This window comes from Eptatretus burgeri, chromosome 14 (assembly GCF_056783735.1).
Source record: "Eptatretus burgeri isolate ZD-2024b chromosome 14, Ebu_testis_v1, whole genome shotgun sequence".
In the NCBI taxonomy this organism is placed as follows: domain Eukaryota; kingdom Metazoa; phylum Chordata; class Myxini; order Myxiniformes; family Myxinidae; genus Eptatretus; species Eptatretus burgeri.
The window spans coordinates 51,432,178-51,455,630 of NC_140974.1; the positions used below are offsets into that span (position 1 = coordinate 51,432,178).

The following is a 23,453-nucleotide window of genomic DNA, read 5'->3' on the forward strand; positions in this document are numbered from 1 at the left end:
AGTTGTTGAACGAAACCGGATTTTCAACATTTTGCAACGAATAACTTGTCACTCGTACCACATCATGTTGATCATTTTTATAACTTGGTCAAAAATTATCATTGTCTCGTCCTTGACTTCTGAAACAATCTACATCGTCAAATACCGCTCGTGAACCATCGTCGTCTCCAGACTTGTATTCTAATAATTCCTCGATTTCTTATGCGTATTTGTAGTAAACACAATGCCCCAATCCAGTCGTCGTTTGCGAGAAAGAAGGAACGGACTGTGTGGTTGTTTGAAAGTTTTTTTATATCTTTATTTTTGCACGTACGGCCACGCACTCGTGTAAATAAATACACATTTTGCGGACATAATAAATAGATGCATCTCGAAAGACTCGGTAATATGAAAACCAGATTTTAGTTTCTGCCTGTGACACATTCCGAGCGAAAATATCTCATTAAAAAAGCGAAAGCACAACCAGTGCCATGGCGATGGGGCGCCCCTCAAGCTTGTTTAGCCCAACACGGAATGATGATGGACCCAGAAAGTTTACATGGATGTGAAACGAAACCTTTCGACGTGTTTATTCTCCTTGCAAGATGAGCCAACGATTAAAAGGAACTTTTATTACTGCGTGATGATAACTGTTTCAATGTAAAGCACTTCTTCGTGAACGGCCACAATTGTTCCCACGTTCTTGTCGGGTCGGTCGGTCGGTCGGTCGGTCGGTGGAAGGTTGGCACTCATCTATTCACGAACCGGCTGGCCAGGCCTGCCGTTCGATTGCGGTTGGGGCAGGAAGTTGAGGTCAATCGAAAGCACAAATCTCCGTTTTTATTGTATAATGTGCTCATACACCACCCAAAACCTTCAATGCGACCGTGAAAAGAAAGGCCAGCGGGAGGAAAATAGAAAGGAATAAAGACGATGTCGAGAAAAGTTCGTGCGTTTCGTCACTTCCGTGTTGTACCGTGACGTGTTGCAGTTACGTCATGGAGGCGCGGCAATGGGCGTGGTTTTGCAATGGGCGTGGTTTTGCAACGGGCGTGGTTTTGCAATGGGCGTGGTTTTCACTCGGTTCGCTCGAGAGTCGCCTCGTCCATTCAGACGGCGCAAAGGAAATATTCGAGGATGGAGAGCTCGCTGAGGGAGCGACTGGCGGCGGCGGGACAAGATCACGTCCTGAGGTACTGGGAAGAGCTCGAGCGTTCGCAGCGCGAAGCTTTCATCAAGCAGCTCTCCAGCCTCGACTTGACGACTCTGCGCCAGGATTTCGAATGCTTCACAGCGCCTCATGACGACTGGGGGCCCAGTCGTTCCCCCGTGGACCTGGAACCTCCACTCGAGAACTTGTTGGGCAGCGTGTCCAGTTCAGATCCCGAATGTGTTCAAAGTTGGAGACAACGAGGTTTGTTTTACTCGAGAATACTGTACGTTTAAAATCTCGGGTCGTCCAAATCAGTTAAATACTTATAACGTGTGTATATGTATATATATATATATATATATATATATATATATATATATATATATATATATATATATATATAATTAGTATGCAGTAGTTGGTTAAGTAGTGTCCGACTTGTGGTGACATTCGTGATCAGATTTCTCCAAACATTCCTATCCTGCGCTGCTTCCCGAAGCTCTGGCAGACACAGCTTGGTTGCTGCCAACCAACCCCGTCCATCCAGCACGTTCAAGGTCTGCCTCTTCCACTTCTCCCCTCAACCCGACCCAGCATGGTTGCTGCCAACTAACCCCGTCCATCCAGCACGTTCAAGGTCTGCCTCTTCCACTTCTCCCCTCAACCTGACCCAGCATGGTTGCTGCCAACTAACCCCGTCCCTCCAGCACATTCAAGGTCTGCCTCTTCCACTTCTCCCCTCAACCTGACCCAGCATGGTTGCTGCCAACTAACCCCGTCCCTCCAGCACATTCAAGGTCTGCCTCTTCCACTTCTCCCCTCAACCTGACCCAGCATGGTTGCTGCCAACTAACCCCGTCCATCCAGCACGTTCAAGGTCTGCCTCTTCCACTTCTCCCCTCAACCCGACCCAGCATGGTTGCTGCCAACTAACCCCGTCCATCCAGCACGTTCAAGGTCTGCCACTTCCACTTCTCCCCTCAACCTGACCCAGCATGGTTGCTGCCAACTAACCCCGTCCCTCCAGCACATTCAAGGTCTGCCACTTCCACTTCTCCCCTCAACCTGACCCAGCATGGTTGCTGCCAACTAACCCCGTCCATCCAGCACGTTCAAGGTCTGCCTCTTCCACTTCTCCCCTCAACCTGACCCAGCATGGTTGCTGCCAACTAACCCCGTCCATCCAGCACGTTCAAGGTCTGCCTCTTCCACTTCTCCCCTCAACCTGACCCAGCATGGTTGCTGCCAACTAACCCCGTCCATCCAGCACGTTCAAGGTCTGCCTCTTCCACTTCTCCCCTCAACCTGATCCAGCATGGTTGCTGCCAACTAACCCCGTCCATCCAGCACGTTCAAGGTCTGCCACTTCCACTTCTCCCCTCAACCTGACCCAGCACGGTTGACTTCTCCAGGTGTTCGTTTTCTCCACACCTGATGTGTCCAAAAGTATGACAGTTTCTGTTTTAGTATCGGTCCTTCTCATGTACATGGTGGTTTAATTTTTTCAAATACTGATTTGTTTGTTCTCTTTGCAGTCCTTGGAACTCAACCATTCATCTTCAAAACTGTCAATCTTCTTCCTTAATTGCTTTTTCACTGTCCATGACTCACAGTCATGTGATTACATTGTAACTGGAAATACCAGATCATTCACTACTAACCAGCCTCCTCTTGGTTTGTGTTGTTACATCACAATTGTCTTTCGAGATCTCTGTTAATTAATCCTGACAATGCTGTTCTCCCCAACACGAACCGTCTATTAAAATTTGTCCTTTACATTCTCTACTCACTTTAATCTTAGAACCAGAAAGATGAAACTTTCCATTGTTTCCACATGATCAGTCCCCCATCTCAACACGTTGATCTTCTCGGTTCACAAGATTTTAGTCTTTTTTTTTGAGGTTTAAATAAAGACCAGCTTTTGTCACTTTCCTTGTTCAGTCTGCAGCTGTTTCATCAAGTCCCCTTTACTTTCTGACAACAAAGTGATATTGTTGATGCATCTTCCTCAAATCCTGACTCCGAGCCTCTCTGTCATCCAAGTTTGATTTTCTCATGATGTACCCACGATACAGGTTGAACAAGTAAGGGGTGAGATGAACACCCTGTCTGACTCCTTTTCCATTTCTGAACCATTCTGTCTCTCTATACTCTGTACTTACTGTAGCTTGTTTAATGTGCAGGCTTCTCATCAGATATATTGTTGTGGGCCGGGATTTGGTGGTGATAAACGACCACAAGGTGGAGCAGTGGAGTCGTCTCCCACTGGACACCCGGAATTTAGGTCGTGACTCTCGGATAAGTCCGAGAGTTCACGGGTCCCTCAGCGGACCGTGGTCGCTAATATTTTGACGGCGTAGGGGAGGGTTAATTGCGTAATTTCAATATACTTAAGTACCCACGTCGTCCAACTACCGGGGAAAACCACACCCTCAGGCGGAACGGACCATTTACTGAGCCCGATCCGGGTGTAAACCGAGCGGGGATGACCAAGATCCGTCGGTCCAAATGAACAATTTACGGCACGAACGGCCTTACTATTTCTCAAGCTCGCACCGTGCTGGGTCAATGGAAGAAACAACAGGTTACGAACTGGAACATTTCACACAGGGGTTTATTTTACAATAGGCAATAATCGGGAAGGGAGACACAGAGCAGAGTTATCACAAATAAAGAAATGTAATGTACAATGAACTAGTCACTTAACTTACAGATTCTACTTACAGACGGGGCCCACGGACACTCACACACACACACACACACACACACACACACACACACACACACACACACACACACACACACACACACACACACACACACACACACACACACACACACACACACACACACACACACACACACACACAAAACTGGACCCCGTGGGTCTTTATTCGGTAGAGCCGGGCCGGGGTACCTTCCCGCCTCGTGCGGTCACACCGAGTCCAAACCACCACAGTGGGACTCGAACCCACGACCCGAAGTCCACGGCCCACGAACGAGACCAAGGCACCAAGACGGCAGGCGCTCGGCAATCGCCACCAAGACCGCAGGCGCTTGGCAACCGCCACCAAGACCGCAGGCGCTTGGCAACCGCCACCAAGACCGCAGGCGCTCGGCAACCGCCACCAAGACCGCAGGCGCTCGGCAACCGCCACCAAGACCGCAGGCGCTCAGCAACCTCCACGATCACCCTCTCCTCTTTTTAGGTGGGAGCGGTTTCTTTTTCCTCCCACTCGCCTCTTGATTGGACGGTTCCATCACGCGATCCGCTGGCCGTTCCTCATTGGACAGGCCCACAGGAGGTAGGGCAACTCCCACCTTTCTGGGGCGGAGTCGGATCGCAGGCGATGGAGGCTCCGCCCACGTCTTCAGCCAAAAACACGTGGGCAATGGCGACCGGGTTGAGTCAGGGATGGTGCCGTTGTTGTTGTTGTAGATGTAATAAACCTGACTATAAAATAACTCGCAGCGCACACACAAAATCCCCATAAGACAGAAGGAACGGGACCCTGACTAGAAACACATAGTTATCAAAATAACTAAGCTTAGCGACTGCTATCTTTCTGTGTGCAAATGACTTCCATATTCGTAAGGTGCTCTGATGTCCATTTCTCTCAGCATAATCCACATCAATTCATGATCAACATAATCAAAAGCTTTGCTATAATCTACAAAACAGATATACACCTTCCTTTGATATTCCCTTGCCTTTTCCATGATCCACCTTGGATTTGTGATTTGATCTCGAGTAACTCTTCCTCCTCTGAAACCTGCTCACTCAACGGGAATTTCTCACTTGATGAAGTCTTCGATTCTATGTTGAATGATCATGCGTAATATTGTTGTCGTCACACGAGTCATTACAGTTACCTGGTATTTGTCCGACGAGTCACCTCAGTGCGACCACAACGGTAAGCTGGGTCACTGACTTTTCCCCTTGTGATACCATAACCATGGGACCATTGAACCAGCCAAGCATTACACTAGTTGGTACCGTAATTCCAGCTGAGCGATGCCCAAAGGTGCACAGTACTGTCTTGATATGCGGTGTTAATTACTGCTGTCAATTAACCCTCAACAGACTTCCCTTAATTACTGTAAAAAAAATCAGTCTTGCAGGAGAATCCAGTCCCAGCTTGCTTGGACAGGGACAACCGGCTCCCGCTTTCGCCACCTGGGCTCTTGAGGAGAGGACATGGCATGGATCTCGTCGGACCAGAGAAATGCAGCTTTTCCTCAGTCAATTCTGAGTGACTCCTCCTCTTCCCCTCAGCACACTGTCACCGTTATCGCCGAGGGCACATGAGTCATCAATGATGTACTGCACCCCTCCCCTCACCATTGCACGAGGGGGTGGAGCAATTCTTCACCCCTTCGGTCTGGTAGACTTGGCCGAAGGCTAAAGGCGCGTATACATTTCTCCCACTAAAACTAGCTCCGATGGCCTAGTGAATGCTTAAAAGAGATTAAAACACAGACAAGTCTGGAGACGGCAATGGTTCACGAGCGGTATTTGACTATGTAGATTGTTTCAGAAGTCAAGGATGAGACAATGTGATAATTTTTGCACAAGTTATAAAAATGATCAACATGATGTGGTACGAGTGACGGGTTATTTGCTGCAAAATGTCGAAAACCCGGTTTCGTTCAACAACTTTCAAAATTTGACCTTTGTGTAACCTTTAAAGGTCACAAAACAATGTTGTGGACATTAAAATAAGGAAACAGGATACGTGCTACAGCTTATTGGAGTTAGTTCGTCGAAGGTCGAAAACCCAGTTCGATTCCCACAACTTTGAAAAGTTGACCTTTGTGAACTTTAAAGGTCAAGAATTATGACCTTTGGTGCAAAACTTCCTCTGGAACATTCCAGGAACAATATAACGTCATATAGGTCAGGTCAGGTATGGGAGCATGTGCCAGAACAGCGCGTCGCTGCGTCCACTTTCCGCCGGTACTCCAGGGGCCTCCGTCTGGCCATTCCCCAGGCAGATGCCAGGCCCATCCCCATCTCCTTGAGATGATGGTCAACCTGCTGCAACCACGAGGCACGTGGTCGGCCCACTGGCCTCCTCCACTCATGAGACTCCCTCGTTGAGAGAACCTATTGAGGAAGGTCTGAGAGAATCTATTGAGGAATCAGCGTCAGGAAAACGAGCCACATGTCCATACAGCCGCAATTGACGCTCACGGACTATGCAGGTAACAAATCTCATCCGAGTCTCTCTCAGCAACCGCTCGTTGGACACAAAATCCGACCAGCGATAGCCAAGGATTCTCCGAAGAGACCTGGTACCAAAGGAATTAAGTCTCCGTCTCAGATCCTTGGTCAGAGTCCAAGTCTCGCATCCATAGAGCAAGACTGGAAGTACCAAGGACCTGAAGACTCGGACTTTCGTCCTCCAGCACAGGTACCGGCAGCGCCACACCCCATGATCCAGTGAATCCATGACTCCCCAGGCCCGACCCAGACGTCTATTGACCTCTGACTCGCAGCCAGCAGAGACATGAATATCACTGCCAAGGTAAGTGAATCTCTCCACGACCTCAACATCCTCACCACAAACAGACACAGACAGGACAGCAGCATCCAAGATGTCACCGAAAGCCTGGATCTTAGTTTTGACCCAAGAAACCCGTAATCCCAGCGGCTCCGACTCCTCATTCAGCACCTCGAGGGCCCCCAAAAGGATGTCTAAAGTCTCCGCAAAGATGACTGCATCATATGCAAAATCAAGGTCCGAGATCTTGACATTCCCAAACGATGCACCGCAACTTGATCTCTCCGACATCCTCCCTAAAATCCAGTCCATACAAGTGCTGAAAAGTGTGCGGGCCAGTACACATCCCTGACGAACCCCAGTAACAACTGGAAATAAGTCAGAGATGGTACCACCACACTTCACAGCACTCTCAGTACTAGAGTAGAGTTCAGACATCAGATCGATCAGTTTTGGTGGCACCCCACGAAGACCAAGAATCCTCCAGAGGACATCCCGATTCACTGAATCGAACGCTTTACAGAGATTAACATAGGCTGCAAGCAGCCCCTGCTGAAACTCTCGTCTGCGTTCGGTGAGGACACGAAGGGCAAGGATACGGTCAATCGTTGACCTCTTTGGTGTAAAGCCTGACTGCTCTGGACGCTGGTGCTCAAGCAGATGGTGGCGAACCCTATCAAGAATTATCCGAGCAAAGACCTTGCCCAGCACCGAGAGCAGCGTCACCCCTCGGTAGTTGTTGCAGTCTTGGCGATCACCCTTCCCTTTCCAGAGAGGGACAACAAGGCCCCTCTTCCAGTCAGTTGGGATGATGCCTGTGTTCCAGGCAGAGCACAAAACTGCATGCAACGACATGAGTGCAGCATTTCCACCATCCTTGAGAAGTTCGGCATGGATGCCACAGATCCCTGGAGCTTTGCCCCGTTTCAACTGGTTCACCGCAGCCCGTGTTTCCACAAGCGAAGGTGGACCACAGTTGATTCGAGGGTCAGCAACAGGGATTGTAACACCCTTGACGTCCAACTCGACAGCTGGGGGATCAGCCTGGTACAACCGCTCAAAGTAACCGGCCCAGCGGGCCTTCACTTCAGACTCCTCTGTCAAGAGCCTACCACTCTCTGCTCGAACTGCAGTGCTCCGAGGGATGGGCTTGGATGAATGTAATGCGCGAATTCCCCTGTAAGCGGGACGAGAATCACCTGTCCACAGTTGATGCTCTACCCCCTCACAGATTCCTCGCACATAAGCCTCCTTGTCCACCCTCAGTGCACGTACAGTTTTACGCCTCAGCTCCCTGAACAGCTCAGCTCTGCCATTCAGCCTGGCCCTGCGACTCTGGTCAATGGTATCCAGTGTCCCTTGAGAGACAAAATTCTTCTTTGCCCTGCGGTGAGCTCCAAGACATCCACCGGCAACATCAAGGACTGTGGTCTTGAAGGCGCTACACAACTCTTCAGGACCCCCCAAAGCACCCAGACCCCCCAAGTGTCCACTCAGCCTGTTCGCAAACTCCTCAGCTACTCTCTCATCCCTGAGCTTGCCAACATCCAGTCTAGGCTGGGATGGTACCATTCTCCAGGATTTAAGGTGCAGCTTTAGAGCTGCTACAACAAGCCTGTGGTCAGTATTGAGGAACTGAGCACTCCGGTAGACCCTGCAGTTCTGGATCATCCTCCAACGACCGTCAATGAGGACATGGTCAATCTCCTTTGCCACACCGCCAGCGTTGGAATACCAAGTCCAGCGATGAGCTTGTGGGCGCTGAAACCATGAACCAGCCACCCTAAGTCCATGACTTCTTGCAAAGTCAAGGAACTTAGTGCTATTCTGGTTCATAGTTCCTGACCCATGGGGACCAACACACACCTCATAACCATTCCTATCAGTTCCAGTCGATGCATTGAAATCCCCCAAGACTCGAAGTGTATCTCGTCTGGGGCACTGATCAACCACAGACTCGAGTGTGGCGTAGAATGCATCCTTCACGGTGAGATCACTCGCCTCAGTCGGAGCATAAACAGAGACCAGGGAAATTACACCGAAGTAGTGACGAATCCTTAATCTCATAATAAGCTCGTTGACCGGTGTTACCTCAATTATCATTGGGGTCAGCTTATTGGACTCAGCTTATTATGGCATTTCGCACTCCTCGGATTATATTATCCATAATTTGATGAAATCAGCGTAAAAACAAACTTGAAGGGGGTGCCACGGGCAAGGTGTTCGAGATAGACCAAAATGGTTTCAAGACTTTCGGTGGGGAATGACCTCAAGATTATTCATAAAAAATATTGTCATCCTAGCTTTCAAAGTTTGGGCAGTCGTATGATTATGTCAAAATTCGCAATTTTCTAAGTTCGTGACCTTGTGACCTTGACCTTGGGACGAAAATGAAAAATCGAGCTCCGTGGGGCTATGCAGGTGCCATTGGACTAACCAAATACCGAAACCCCTGCCAGATTCGACAAATCCCCTCGGAGAAGATGTAAATTGAAATCGGCTACCCCCTAAAAACACGTTTTTTGGGCGTAGCTCCGCCCATAAAGGGGGCACCACGCCCATTCTCAGGAAACCACAACCAGATCATGACATAAACCTCCCACCCAAATTTTATCGGGATCGGATCAAAACCCACGGAGCTATGCTCGGGACAGACAGACAGACAGACAGACACACACCAATAACGAATATAGTGGTTACTTACTGACTCGTGAACCAATTCCAGAGGTTAAAAACATTAAACATAGACTTGCAGGAATGGGGATTTTTACACAGACATTAGGATAGGTCGACTTCTATATTATAAAAATGAATTTGTATGCAGTGTATATATATATATATATATATATATATATATATATATATATATATATATATATATATATATATATATATATATATATATATATATATATATATATATATATATATATATATATATATATATATATATATATATATATTTGTTTGTTGTACCCCACGTATGTTAAGTGAAAAGCGGGATTAAGCAATTGCTTCATGTCTGTCTGTCTTATCAGTTTATGATCGAGGGACAACTTATTTGAATTGAATGTTGTATTTTGCACACAAATCGGAACAAACTTGCTGTTCAACAGTACTCTGTCTCTGAATTAATCCCGAGACAAGTGCGGAGAGGAGCGAGATGATATTTTTTTGTTCTGTCTGCCTGTGTAGCAGTCAAACAAAATTGAAAATCATTCCAAACAGGAAACTTACTGTTTTAAAGGACATATACAGCAAGCATGAATAACTAATGTAACGTGTTGGATACGGTAATGTAGCCTAACATACACTTCTGCCTTTTAAACCTAAATATATACACTTACTTGTACCTGGAATTAATTTTCTGTATTTCTGTATGTGTCTCGAAAAATATCAAGATGTCTGATAGGGTAACAGGTGTGAGGTGATTGGACATCTTGGCGGTGAAAATAAATTAAATGGTGTCAGATTGTTTGTTTGTGACTGGACTTATTTAATGAATGAGAATGAGTCACTCAACCTCATGGTGCCTGGAGCGCGTTTCTGGTGTGGACTTTGATATATCAGTGCAATTTTTATTATTTTAGGAGAGCATGATGGATATTTTTCTATAACCAAGCTGTCGGATGGTCTACAGGGCTGCTACAGATAGCGACAGGTGCAGTCGCAGTCTTACTGCTCGCTGGTGGGCAAGGAACCCGACTCGGTGTACCATATCCAAAAGGCATGTACAAGTTGGGGCTTCCCTCTGGAAAGTCTCTGTACCAGCTACAGGCTGAACAAATTCTTCATCTACAGCATCTTACAGATAAACTGCACAACACGACTTGCCAAGTACCCTGGTGGGTTTCCTGTCCATCATTTTGACTTAACCTGATGTTGTAACATAAAGTTGCTCTTTGTTTTTCTTTGTATATCGGACATTAATTGAGTATATTATTTATCAAAAGGCTGTGGGTTTGCAGTGAAAAGGCCACAGGCCCCATGCCTAAGTCTCCTGTCAGGAAAGGTTTTGTCAACACTTCCTGAATGACAACATTCAGTCCAAGGCAGCGAGCGGTTAATGACCTTTTCATGTATACTCATCCTCTTTCCCTTCCCATGCATGCTTTCTAATCGTGTCTAAAACGTCACACATGCACACCTACCTGTTCCTTGCAATTTTATCAATCGCTCTTCCAATACCTTCTACCTGTCGAAAGAATAAATCCAAATAAAACTCCCAATTGTTAAACGTGAAAGGGTCGTTTAGATCCTAAGCTCCTCCATGATGAACACTGTGACTTGGATTTCCTGTCTTTCTTGTGCAACCAATGAGTTGACCTTGTGCCCCCTGCCAGGTATATCATGACCAGCCATCACACCAAAGAGCCCACAAGAGAATTCTTTGCCCAGCACAACTACTTTGGCTTGCGACCCGACAACGTGTTGCTGTTTGAGCAAGGCATGCTGCCAGCCCTCACGTTTGATGGAAAGCTCATTCTGAAAGACAAGGGGGAGCTTGCCATGGCTCCAGGTAAGTTGTGCTTGCATAGTTCACATTCGCTCATGTGGACTTTGTGCCTCATCTTCTGATGAGATAGATATGGTCCCATCTACATATTATGAATGTGGTGGGCTGTGGTTTTGTGTGAAAGAAAAGGGAGGCAAGAGAAAATGATGGGGAGGTAAAGAAGGGTTTGCAAGTAAAGGGAAAAATATTGAACTTGTGAAGAAAAACGGTCGGTCGGCTGAGATGAATTTTTCACCAATTATATGGACATTGAAGGTTGGAGACTATCCAAAGCCAAAGGAAGCACATCATGCTGCTTTGTCTGACAGATGGCAATGGTGGCTTGTATAAGGCACTGGACACGAGCGGTGTGCTGCAAGACATGGAAAAACGAGGTATATGCAATGTCCATGTCTATTGTGTGGACAACGTGCTTGTGCGGGTTGCAGATCCAGTTTTCATCGGCTTCTGTATCGCCACGGGAGCAGATTGTGGTGCCAAGGTGTGAAAAGATTTGGATTAATTTATTTTTGTTTTTTAATGATTTTATTTTGAAAAGTCAACCTGGGTTAGCCTGGTTCACATTCTCATCTAAACAGATGGCTAATGTTCAGAACACCCAAATTCAAATCTTCTCCACTACTTGTCCATTGTCTACTAATGTATGTCATATTAAAATACAGCAATCGTCATAAAGTCAAACGAGAAATATACCACTGACCAATCAAGCTTCATCTCATTAGGTGGCTAACGACGTGAGATTCTCATTGGTGGTGGGCTGGAGCACTGTTGATTCATGATCCCATGACTATTTTGCTCTCGACCACCAGCGTGTGGCCAGAAGCAAATCCGATTATTGACAGGGCTTCATTTAATTTGTGTCGTGTGCCACTTTATTTTGAACTTATAAACCCATAAGAGATTAAATGAATGGCAAGTATTTTCCTCAAACCAACTATCGTTTTCATCGCACGCATTTCTTGGCAATGTCATTGTGCGGTGCACTGGGCTGTATGGCAAGCACTGTGCCTCGTCTATCTCTCTTTATTATCGACTTCGTGTCTCAACTCTTTCGGTGGGGAATGACCTCAAGCGTATCCGTGCTCGCAGCGTGCTCGCAGGATGCTCGCAGCGTATCCGTATGGAACACGTGTATTAAGTGTTGGCAGCATCTGCAGAGTAGATTGATAGACATGATGTAATAAAGAGCAGTACAAACAACACTTATTGCATTAGTGTAGTGCAAATCAGCAAGTCCAGCAATCATATTTATGGAGATATGCATGGTATGATATTTGAATTTATAACTTATTATTGGATGAAAGGAATGGAAATAAACACACACTCAAGTGACAAATTCATCATTTTCATTTGCTGCATAAGATATCGTTCTATTGTAATGTGAGCAGAACTGTAGCCAGCTGTACCTGTCAACACAGCTTGGATTGCAATCATGCATCCCCCAAGCGATCAATTTACAATCACTTGATGCATTAGAAACTTATCCTGGACCTGGCAAATTTTTGCCAAAATTACCAAGCCGGATCCGAACCGAGTTTTTCCGATTTCAGCTACAAAGGCCTAAACCATTGCCATCCAAATTTGTCTCAAAATTATTATAATTTCCCCTCTTCCACCCCCCCCTTAGTTTCCATATATATTATTTTATTTTTTTCATGACTGAAAGATCACAATGGAGTTTATACGTCATGGAAGACATCGGTATACTTTTCCATTAATTGCAAGGACATTCGTCAATGACCGATAAACACGTGGTGCACATGATTTCAACCTGGGTTTCCAAAATTGTGAGCCAGTGTCCGACATGTCTTTTCTGCAAAGTTCCATTAAGCCGCTGTCACACCTTGACATTTTAGCCAGCGTATGGCAACATATCTAAATGTATTTAAAACGCTGGCGTACGCTGAACTAGTGATGGTTTTTTTTTCCAGTTTTGGGCATATTCATAACGAGTTGGACGTATGCATAACTTATTAGTAACATACATAGAGCCTTTCGATAACATATAGATAACTTATACCAACGAATGCTTAGCGTGTTGTCGGCGTTCACAACCTATGCCCAACGATAGTCTAACTTATGCATAGCGCGGCAGCATATCGCCGACGATCACGTGGCGTAGCCTATTAAAAGGCTGCGGCTCGACGACTCAAATCATAACCGCACTAGACATCGAAGTGTCAAGCCGCTGTCACACCTTGACGTTTTAGCCAGCGTATGCCGATGTATGAAAAATTTGCCGAATACGCTGGCACATGTCGAATACGTTATGGGTAAGTTTTGTAGACGTTAAGAGCACGCTGAAGCACGCTGGCATACATCGTAGTACGCCGAGTATGTCGACAAATTTTAAGCATGCTGAAAATTTTTCGACATATGCCAGAGTATGACGCACACGTTCCGCATACGCTGGCCATAAGTTGTAGGCACGTTATGCGATCATTGACACACATCGACACACGTTACTTTTAAGTTACTCTTAAGTCGAAACACGTCGAGGTAATGTTTAGCTTACCCGAAACTTATTTCTAACCTATGAGTAACGTGCTTTGAACCTATGTGTAACATATCTCCAACACATATTGACGTATGTAGACGTATTTGATGTCTTCCGGATGACCACAGAACTTACTGAACATGTTACTAACTTACAGCTACCGTATAATGGCGTATTGGCAGCGTTTAGGGGAATTGGTATATAAAAATGGGCTTCACACAGGAGGAACCCGTCAGTGTTCCAGACTCCATGGTTTAAAAAAAAAAAAAAAAATTTTCTTCGGCATGACGGTGATGTTGACACTTCGATTTCTAGTGCGGTTATGATTTAAATCGTTGAGCGGCAGCCTATTAATTATATTATATGATAACCGCACTAGAAATCGAAGTGTCAACATCACCGTCTTGCCGAAGAAAAAAACCATGGAGTCTGGAACACTGACGCTAAACATTACCACGACGTGTTTCGACTTATGAGTAACTTACAAGTAACGTGTGTCAACGATCGCGTAACATGCCTACAACATGTTACTCATAGGTTAGAGATAAGTTTCGGGTATGCTAAACATTACCTCGACGTGTTTCGACTTATGAGTAACTTACAAGTAACGTGTGTCAACGATCGCGTAACGTGCCTACAACTTATGGCCAGCGTATGCGGAACGTGTGGGTCATACGCTGGCATACGTCAAAAAATTGAGCATGTTAAAATTTGTCTGAGCTCGGCGTACTACGATGTATGCCAGCGTACTACGACGTATGCCAGCGTACTACGACGTATACAAAACTTACCCATAACGTATTCGACGTGTGCCAGTGTTTGACACATTTTTCATACGTCGGCATACGCTGGCTAAATCGTCAAGGTGTGATCGTCGTCAAATTTATCGTTAAATCGTCAAGCTTTAAGAGCCTGAGGTGAATGTAAAAATGGAATTTTACAAAAATACAGCCCCAACGATTGCAAAAAAGACAAAATAAAAATATAAGAAGAAATATCAACAGATATATATTGACAACTGTGAGAAACACAAAAGAGAAGGGAAATGTATATATCAAAAAGTTGGACAGATTGGGGATAGACAAAGAAGGATCACTGGAATAGCGAAGAAGAGGTGAACTGAATTGGGATGGAGAATGAATCATTATAAATGACCAAGACGAAGGACACTACACCAATGGCTTTAAAAAGATGGTGGGACTGAGTCGATTGAACAAGTGTGAGTTCTACAAAGTATAAACAGAAAGCACGAGTCACCTCTAATTGGGATGTAAAAAGCTCATGTCAGAACAGCTGTACAAACAAAGGCCTAACAAGGTATGTAGAGTAATCCACTGGCACATCTACAAGTTTCTATCCCAGTTCCAGAAAACTCATGGAAACATGAACCAAAAACAATCATTGCAAACAAGGACATAAAGCTCACATACGACCTGATGATCCCATCAAGCGTGAACGTACAAAACAAAGCACTGCAACTGGACACAGTACTCGGATGCAAAAAGGAAAAGAAGGCAAGTTGCTAACTCAGCATTCACTACCCAGTGATTTTGGTCGAAACACTAAATAACATGGGAATTACGAAAATGACCAAATATCAAGATCTCAAGAATGAAGTAAAAATATTTTGGAAGCTGAAGAGCACCGAAATTGTACCAGTGATAATTGGAGCAACAGGAATGATGAACAACCTCACAAAGCTCCTACAAATCATCCCAGGGACATTACCACAAACAAACTACAGTTGGAGGCTGTCCGGGGCTCAATGACTATCCTGAAAAGAGCCCTTGGAACAAAACTCTGAAAACAACACAACTTCACAATTTCGCCCATGAATCACGATTCTTCACCAAAATGAAGGTGGATACTTTGACTTCTGGGAGGACACTGTTCCACCTTCTGAAACTCTAATTATAGAGATGACAACCAACAACATAAATGGGCCAACGGTGGTGGATACTTTGAGACCTGTTACTTCTCTGCTCCACCTCCTGAAACCCACCCACGTGTGGAGATTGTGTGTGTGCGCGTGCGAGAGGCTTACACACACACACACACACACACACACACACACACACACACACACACACACACACACACACACACACACACACACACACACACACACACACACACACACACACACACACACACACCAGCAGGTTTATAAACTATCAGAGAATTTGGTGGTTGTGTGGACATATAAAATCGGGAATAACATAAAAATAAACCATCTTGCCAAAAGGTGACCGTGTGACTTCTTTAAGGTCACACTGAGGTGAACAGAGCTGCTATCCACCAGGAGCGATTCCTTGAGGAATATCTACCTATGAGAGATTCCGATGAGAATCGTTCTAGAGTAACCATGAAAAATATGCGTTTGCCTCATAACGTCACAATGTCTCAAGCTTGACATATCTAGAAAGCACTCATCGAGGTGTTCAATTTGAGGTACTACACGATATGGTTCCTCAAACTTGAAAATTTGACCTTGGGGTCAAATATGTTTGACCTTAGGTGCGAACCATGAAGGTCAAGGCCAATCGCCACCACAAATTAATCAGCTGAGCACCAGACCATGAACTATATTCCCATGAAGTTTGAAGACGATCCGATCAAAATTACTCAAAAAATAAGGGTTTCGTCGACTTCCCTAATTTGTGACAGTGACCTTGACCTTTGACCTTCAAAATTTTATGCACTGAAAGGGACCTCTATAGGCCTCTGATATGTGAAGTTACAAAGATTTCCAATGATAACTGTGCTCTGCAGAATTATTTATACGTGATTACAGACAAACAAAAAAAACAAAACAAAAAAAAACATACAAGCTGACTAACATATCTTGCAAAAACTTCGTTTTGGCAAGATAACAAGGAACAATGACCCAGAAAAGAACAGAATAGGAAAGAACCAGCATGTGGAAAAGGTCATAGGTGTTAATGAGGTCGTGAAGTGCAGCACACTTGAAAGATTGAATGAGGAGAACAAGGCAATAGACACAGGCAGGAAGATGATTCCACAATCGGGAGAATAAGGTGACAAATACAGGTTGGCAAACAGCCTGGGCTTATGGAAGATGAGTAAGTAAGGGTTTCTTGAGGAATGCGTATGATCTGGGGTGGTGAGGAGAGGGCAGGAGATGAACAACACCAGATGTAAGGTTGTATGAAGTGAAGAGCCCACCAACTTGCTGCCGGAGGGAGAGTGACAGTCCCTCGGGATCAGCTGCCTGTGTTGAGATTCCATTGCTGCAGAAATCGTTGTTTGTTGCTGCCTCGAGAGGATCAAGTCTGGAAGCATGAGCACCAGCCCAGAGTGGAGAGCCACACTCAATGGAACTCCAACTATAAGCCTTGTACATCATGATGAGCTGTGTGCAGGAATGCCTTTGCTCTTCAGAGAATATCCAGATGGCAGTGAGTCTTTAATGCTAGCTTGGTGATTCTCCACAAAAGGTTATGTCAGATAATAAAGCCAAGGAGTTCCAGGAACTGCACCTCTTCCAGTGGCTGTTGTGATTAGTGGATTGGATAGTTTTATGGCAGATAGTGTCCTTATCTTGGCAGATAGATTGTTTGAGGAAAGAATCGTACGCCTCCTTCGACATGGAATGGGAAAGGGAAAGTCATACACCCTCTTGTGATTTTGTTGTGCGATTGTGATTAACAGGTTGTGGAGAAAGTGTTGCCAAACGAGTCTGTAGGGGTGGTGTGTCGAGTTGGTGGACGGAACCAGGTCAGAGAGTACAGTGAGTTGAGTCCTGAGGATACAACTCGGCGTGATCCAGATGGGCGACTCACCTTTCGTGCTGCAAATATCTGCAACCACCTGTTCCATATTGACTTCCTCAAGAGGGTTGTAACGTGAGAATCCCACACTAATGATCACAACAGAACTGAAAAGTGCATGACTCTAATTGATGCTTGTTTCAATATCAGAAATGGATTTTGTGCCATGATGGTTGATCTACATAATGTATGCAACAATAGCAAAAACTTTTGATCGTACTCCCCCCCCACCCCTTCTTGCAACCATTCCTGCTTTGTATCCTTCCTTGTACCTCCCTGCATGGTACAACCTTTCTCTCTCCTGTTGTGACACCGTCGGGCTATGTTTCTTCACCAAAAATGATGCCTTCATGATAAAGAAGTTGCTTTACTTACACTGGGTAGCAGAGAGTATAAATAAATCCAAATTGGTGGTAAAATGAGCCAGGAACCAGATACCACACAATGAGGTATTACCGTGACGTTGAGAGCAATTCAGTGAGGAGATTAGTCACGGGTGGCAGGATAGCTAAGAGGTATTTGCACTTACCTTTGTGTTATCCAGCATGTGTTTGAATCTCAGCCCAGCTATAAACCGTCATTGTGGTGTTTTTCAGGGGTGGGGCGGGGGGGGCATGCCCTTGTAATTCCTGTTTCATCGTCCTGAGAGAGACACACACACACACACAATTTGTCGTCTCATCCATTAAGACGTTGATCCAGAGGACCCAGTCTGCTGTCGTGGGTTTGTGGACTTTAAAGATCCCTCAGTGCCTTTTTCAAAGAGGAGGTGGGTTATCACCACACCTTGGCCAAATTCCAGCTATCTTTTAAGGGGCACTGTATCAGTGGCAGAGCCATGCACCCAGCAATAATGCAAATTGGCAGCCAAGCACTGTATATGAATGAATGGTTATAACAGAAAGCTGATGTAACTTGCATTATGTTGCCCCCATCTCTCTCTTCCTTCCACAGAGAACACTTGGCCAAATTGCCATATCATGTAGCAAAGAAGAAGGTTCCTTACATCGACGATGTAGGGAAGCTGGTGAAGCCAAACCAACCGAATGCTGTGAAGCTGGAGAAGTTTGTCTTTGACGTTTTCCCCTTATCCGAGTACGTTTCCCGAGCTACTGTGTTTCTTTTCATGTTGCTGCCCTTGTAACCAGAGCGGTGTTCGATCAAAATGTTTTTTTTTTGCCAAGTTATGTGAGCGAGGTGCTGCTGCCTTTACTTACCACATTAGGCAGTTTGTGGTCCTTGAGGTGATCCGCCAGGACGAGTTTGCACCACTGAAAAATGCCGATGGTGCAGCCACCGATACACCGAGCACAGCATGCCGTTTGCTGTTGTCTCTGCATCAGCGCTGGTTGGAAAATGCCGGTGCGATCCTCCGACCGATGCGCTCTCAGAGGTGTGTACAATTACCTTGAAATAGCCATGACGATTGTGGAGGTTGTTGAATTCTAGAATTTCTTATGTTTCCAATATTTCCAACAGCCTTTATCCTGTGGTATTAGTAACACAACAGCCTCTTATTAAAAAAAAATATGCAGAAAACTAAATGAGGCTCATGGAAGAGCAACATTCCAAAGACTGAGGCTCATAGAAGTGTTACAAATCATAATTTGCTATCTGAAGTTCACGGCCATGGTGTTCCGTTCTTTTTCCCTGCAGTGACACCATGCTCGCCGATCCAGTGATCCAGTGTGAAGTTTCTTCTCTGGTCTCGTATGCAGGCGAGGTAAGCTATGGCAAAGCCTCATGACCATACAGGAACTAAAGGTTGAATTGAGGGTCGTCTTTTGTATGCAGCATGAATATGTGGGGGATCACCACTGGCACAAGTCGCAGCTGTGCCGCTAATGCAATGCCTTCAAGGTTAGGGCAGGCATTTGTAATTTGTTCAGGGTGCCGGCAATAGCTTACCTACTCTTTGTGTTTAACATCCATCCGAGGGACGGCACACACATTGATGTCAAGTCCTGCCTGCGAAATACCGGCATGACAGGTTTTTAGCTATGTCGACATTCAGACCCAGACAGATGAGAGGTGAGTGTGCATGCCTCAAGGCCATCCTACCAATGCAGAATTAAAAAATTTTTTACACCTCTCATACCTGTGTCACCATGATAAGCAGACAGCACTGTCAGGAAGCCATTTGTAAAACTATTAGGGTTTCAGGTTTCATTAATAACAGGATAAATTATAAATCAAGAGGTAGTGTTAGATCTGTTGATTAATTTAGTGAGGCTTCATCTTGAGTATTGTGTCCAGTTTTGGTTACCATGTGGGAGGAAGGACATGCAGTAGTTGCCACAGAAAGTGTACAGCTTAGAGCAACAAGATTGATCCCGGGCCTAGCCAGACAAAGCTTGTGAGGAGCGTCTGAAATAGACGTGACTTTTTACATTAGAAAGGAATTGCTTGCAAGGGGATCTGGTAGACATGTTTAAGATAATGGAAGATAGAGTTTTTCAGCAGAATGGACACTGGATAGTGACAGGACCAGTGGGCCACAGACAAGAGTAAAGGAGTTGTGATGGTAGTAAGGTGGGGATCCATCTCTGAGTGGTGAATGCATGGAATGATCTCACTGCAAAGGTAGTTGCAGCAGTCAGCGAGTTATTTTAAAAGCAGGAATAAACAGGCTTGATGGGCCTCGGAGCCTCCTCCTGCATCGAAGTTCCTTGTATTATAACGATAATCTACTGCAATGATAATCTGGTCTGAAAGGATCGAAACCTCGATGAAAAACTATGCCCTGCTGATGATCCCAGCAGTTGAGAAATCGGTAAATTGCTTACAACTTAAGGTCATAACTTCAACCAAGATAGCTTTTGTAAGTATTTACCAGTACATAATACAGGGTGAGCCATGAAAATGGTTATTTTAACACTCGTGTAAAGGTAATAAAAAGTTGTATTTCAAAACTAATTCTTACAAGAAAGTGAAGTACATAACATGCCATTTATTTGTGGAAAAGAATATCTAATGTATGAGATGCACACCACTTCGTCTTACACGTTCCTCCCATCTTGGACGCCAATTATTCATGACGTTCTGCAACATGGCCACGTCAATATCATTGATTTCACGTCCGATGTTTTCCTTAAGTTCATGAGTTTGCGGACGGTTAACATACACTTTGTCCTTTTGATATGACCGAACTGTTTGAGAAATTATTAAAGCTGATGCATGCTTTCGGCTGGAGCAATGCGGACTTCTCAAAACTGGCTCCCTTACACGCTCAATGTTTTGTGCCGTTCTTACTGATTTGGGTGCTCCCAAATCTCCCAAATCCCTAACCCTAACAGCTTCAGGAGAAACAGCTTGGTTTCTCTTTTAAAGTTGAACCGGTCCTCTCAAACTTCTGAACTCATAACTTGATAGTACGAACAGACGGCACACTTCCATGACGTTGAACATTGAAATGGAGTTTGAATTGACCTTGTGCAGCAACTGCATTAAAATTATTCTTGTAAAAGGCTTTGATAGCGAAAGCGCGTTCTTCACCCGACCAGTTCCACATGGTCATTCAAGTGTTTTGCCTGCAAAAAATAAAACTAAAAATAATAAAAATGCATGTTATGTACTTCAATATCATGAATGAATTTATTTTGAAATACAATTTTTTTATTTCCTTCACACAAATTTCAAAAATGACCGTGTGTGTGTGTGTGTGTGGCTTCCTTCTTGGGATGATGATGTAGTCATTGTTCTTTATTTTGAGTGTATATTGTTATGGATCCGCCTCGGGGTGGATTATAAGGGGGGCTCTTGCAATCGATTCCCAGATCATGGTCCTGAAGCCGCTGTTCAGTGAATAATTCCACGGAACAACGGGTTGCTAAGCAACCACAGACACCATCTGAGATGTTTAATTTAAGTGGAGTCCAGCATCCAAATCCCACTTTACTTTCCTGGCAAACTAAATACCCCAGATGGGGAAATGTGCCTCCAACACGCCACCGAGATCAAGATACACCCAAGCAATCCCGTAAAAGTATGCGTTTGTTTCCGAATGATCACAACAGACTAGCAGGAAAGAACTCCCTATTTTCAACACTATATTTAACCAATGGACACTGACAACTTCACAATTTGAAAGGGTGTATAATTTAGCAAAAAGGCACGTATGTATAGTACAAGCAGTGTCACAAATAGAAAACCTGACCACGTAAGGCCCTTTTCGAATCGTTTTATCAGATATATGGGTGTCACTCTTCCAGGAAAAAGAGATAAGTAAGAGAACAGATATATAGAGATGATGGGGTTTAGTTTGACTCTGCGCTCACCCACATGTCAACAGGCTGGTTCATGTGTGCCTGAATGGGGGAGGGAGGGTATGACAATAGGCGGTCAGGCCCTCGAGGCCAATGGTTGATGGGCGTGACGTCAGAAGCTAGCGGAAGAGGCAGAAGCCACGCCTTCCCGGGTTTCGTGCAAGCAGGCCATGCTCTGAAGGCGGAAGATTTAGGCATGACACCTGAGGAGGAAGAGGGTGTGGGGGAGCATCATATTGAATAGGACGAGAGAGCGGAAAAACGCACGCACGGTCAGTGTGAGGAACGCACGAGGAAGAGTTTATTTCGGAAGAGAATCGGGGAAGGGAGTTCAGGGTTGCGCGTTTTTGGAGAGCCATGATCGGAGCGGAGGCACGAGGCGCATCATTTGGAGAGGCGAGGGCGGAGTGAGCACACGCATCGAGGACGACGGCACGATCCTTGTATTCGTGTTGAGGCAATTTGGCCTGTGCGGTGAAGCAAGATGCTGACCTTTGGCTCTTGATTAGGTCGAGAACGATCGGTGCACAAAGCCTTTACACTGGGGCTCTGGGCCTTGGTGTGGAGTGCCGCTTGCGGATTGTCTGGCGTGTGTCGCACTACGAGAGAAGCACCATTTTGTGCGAGTCTGAACATGCAAATCAGAGCGCCTCGATTCCAAGTTCCACAAGGACCAGTTCTGAGCCAAGTTAAGTTCAAGAATAGTTGAAAGGAAGGGTTTTCTTTTTGTTTTGTGTTTCCTTTATCTGTATTGAGTCTGTGCCTTGACTTTAAGATTTCTTATCATTACCCTTTTGAATTAATATCCTTTCTAAATATTTTTCATTAAATGTATTCCTTTTAAGATGCTCTATCCATGTATTTGTTGTGGGGTTCAAATGTAAATCCCCCTTGCGCTGTGCTCCTCTGCTCCTCTGCTCCTCTACCATTGCGCCCCCCCCTTCCCGCATGCGCATTAATCTCTGAGTCTCGGTTGTAGGCCTTGAAGGGAGAAGCTTTGCCATCCGTTCAGGTTGGGGTTAGACCCACTGGACACGACAATACATTGTCTGCTGTTCATCAGTTGTGTACCGTTATTGTTGAATTTTGTTAATTTGTGGTTTTGCATCCTCATTAATGCGGTGTGTTGTCACCACCAGGGCTTGAGTGAGCTGGTGAACGGTCGGGAGCTCGTATCACCATTTGTCTTGGAGCCGAGTGACGTATGCGTAGCGCCAAAATAAAGAACCTTGATTTTTGTGGGGCATGGTGCATATGTACCCCCTCCCCCCCCACCCCCCCCCCCCACATTGGATAAGTTGGTGAGAAAGGTGTGGTCGTATGTGATTTCCAATGTTAAATGCAATTACCTTCATGGGGTGGGTGGAATGAGGAAGAAATTCACTGTGGTGAGGATACATGTCTAATGGTCCTGGGTAAGTCTTTCAATCAAGATTAATGAAAAGATGGGAAGTATTATCCATCTCACCTGAGACTTTGTTTACAAATCACAAAATAGTCTCAGAGATACCATCAGGGTAATCAAGCCAATGGGGTAGGGGTTGGTTGTAGCAATATGGATCAGGGCTATTTAAGCTCAAATAATTTTCCAAATTAAAAATGTATTTCAGCATTTGGAAAAACAAACTTTGACCTGTGTATGCAATTCCAGAATGATTCATTTTTTTTCCCCCTTTTCAAATAAAGAAACACCACTTGATTTCCAAAGTTTGTCATAATTCCATGTAGTTACCATCTAGATTCTAGAC

At 45.1% G+C, this 23,453-nt stretch overlaps 1 protein-coding gene and 1 long non-coding RNA gene across 2 annotated transcripts; both read left to right on the forward strand.

Annotated features, from left to right (window-relative positions):
• The first annotated feature begins 1,050 nt into the window (after window positions 1-1,050).
• UAP1L1 (UDP-N-acetylglucosamine pyrophosphorylase 1 like 1) lies at window positions 1,051-23,404 on the forward strand. Its single transcript, XM_085855786.1, has 9 exons — window positions 1,051-1,393; window positions 10,277-10,481; window positions 10,980-11,155; window positions 11,461-11,633; window positions 17,322-17,515; window positions 18,395-18,535; window positions 18,666-18,833; window positions 19,097-19,163; window positions 22,845-23,404. The coding sequence occupies exons 1-9, from the start codon at window positions 1,117-1,119 to the stop codon at window positions 22,926-22,928; spliced, it is 1,485 nt and encodes a 494-aa protein (XP_085711912.1). The 5' UTR covers window positions 1,051-1,116; the 3' UTR covers window positions 22,929-23,404.
• On the forward strand, window positions 1,404-4,006 carry LOC147013181 (uncharacterized). Its single transcript, XR_015051427.1, has 2 exons — window positions 1,404-2,578; window positions 2,668-4,006. It is a non-coding gene; the product is annotated as an uncharacterized LOC147013181 (long non-coding RNA).
• Window positions 23,405-23,453: the final 49 nt, after the last annotated feature.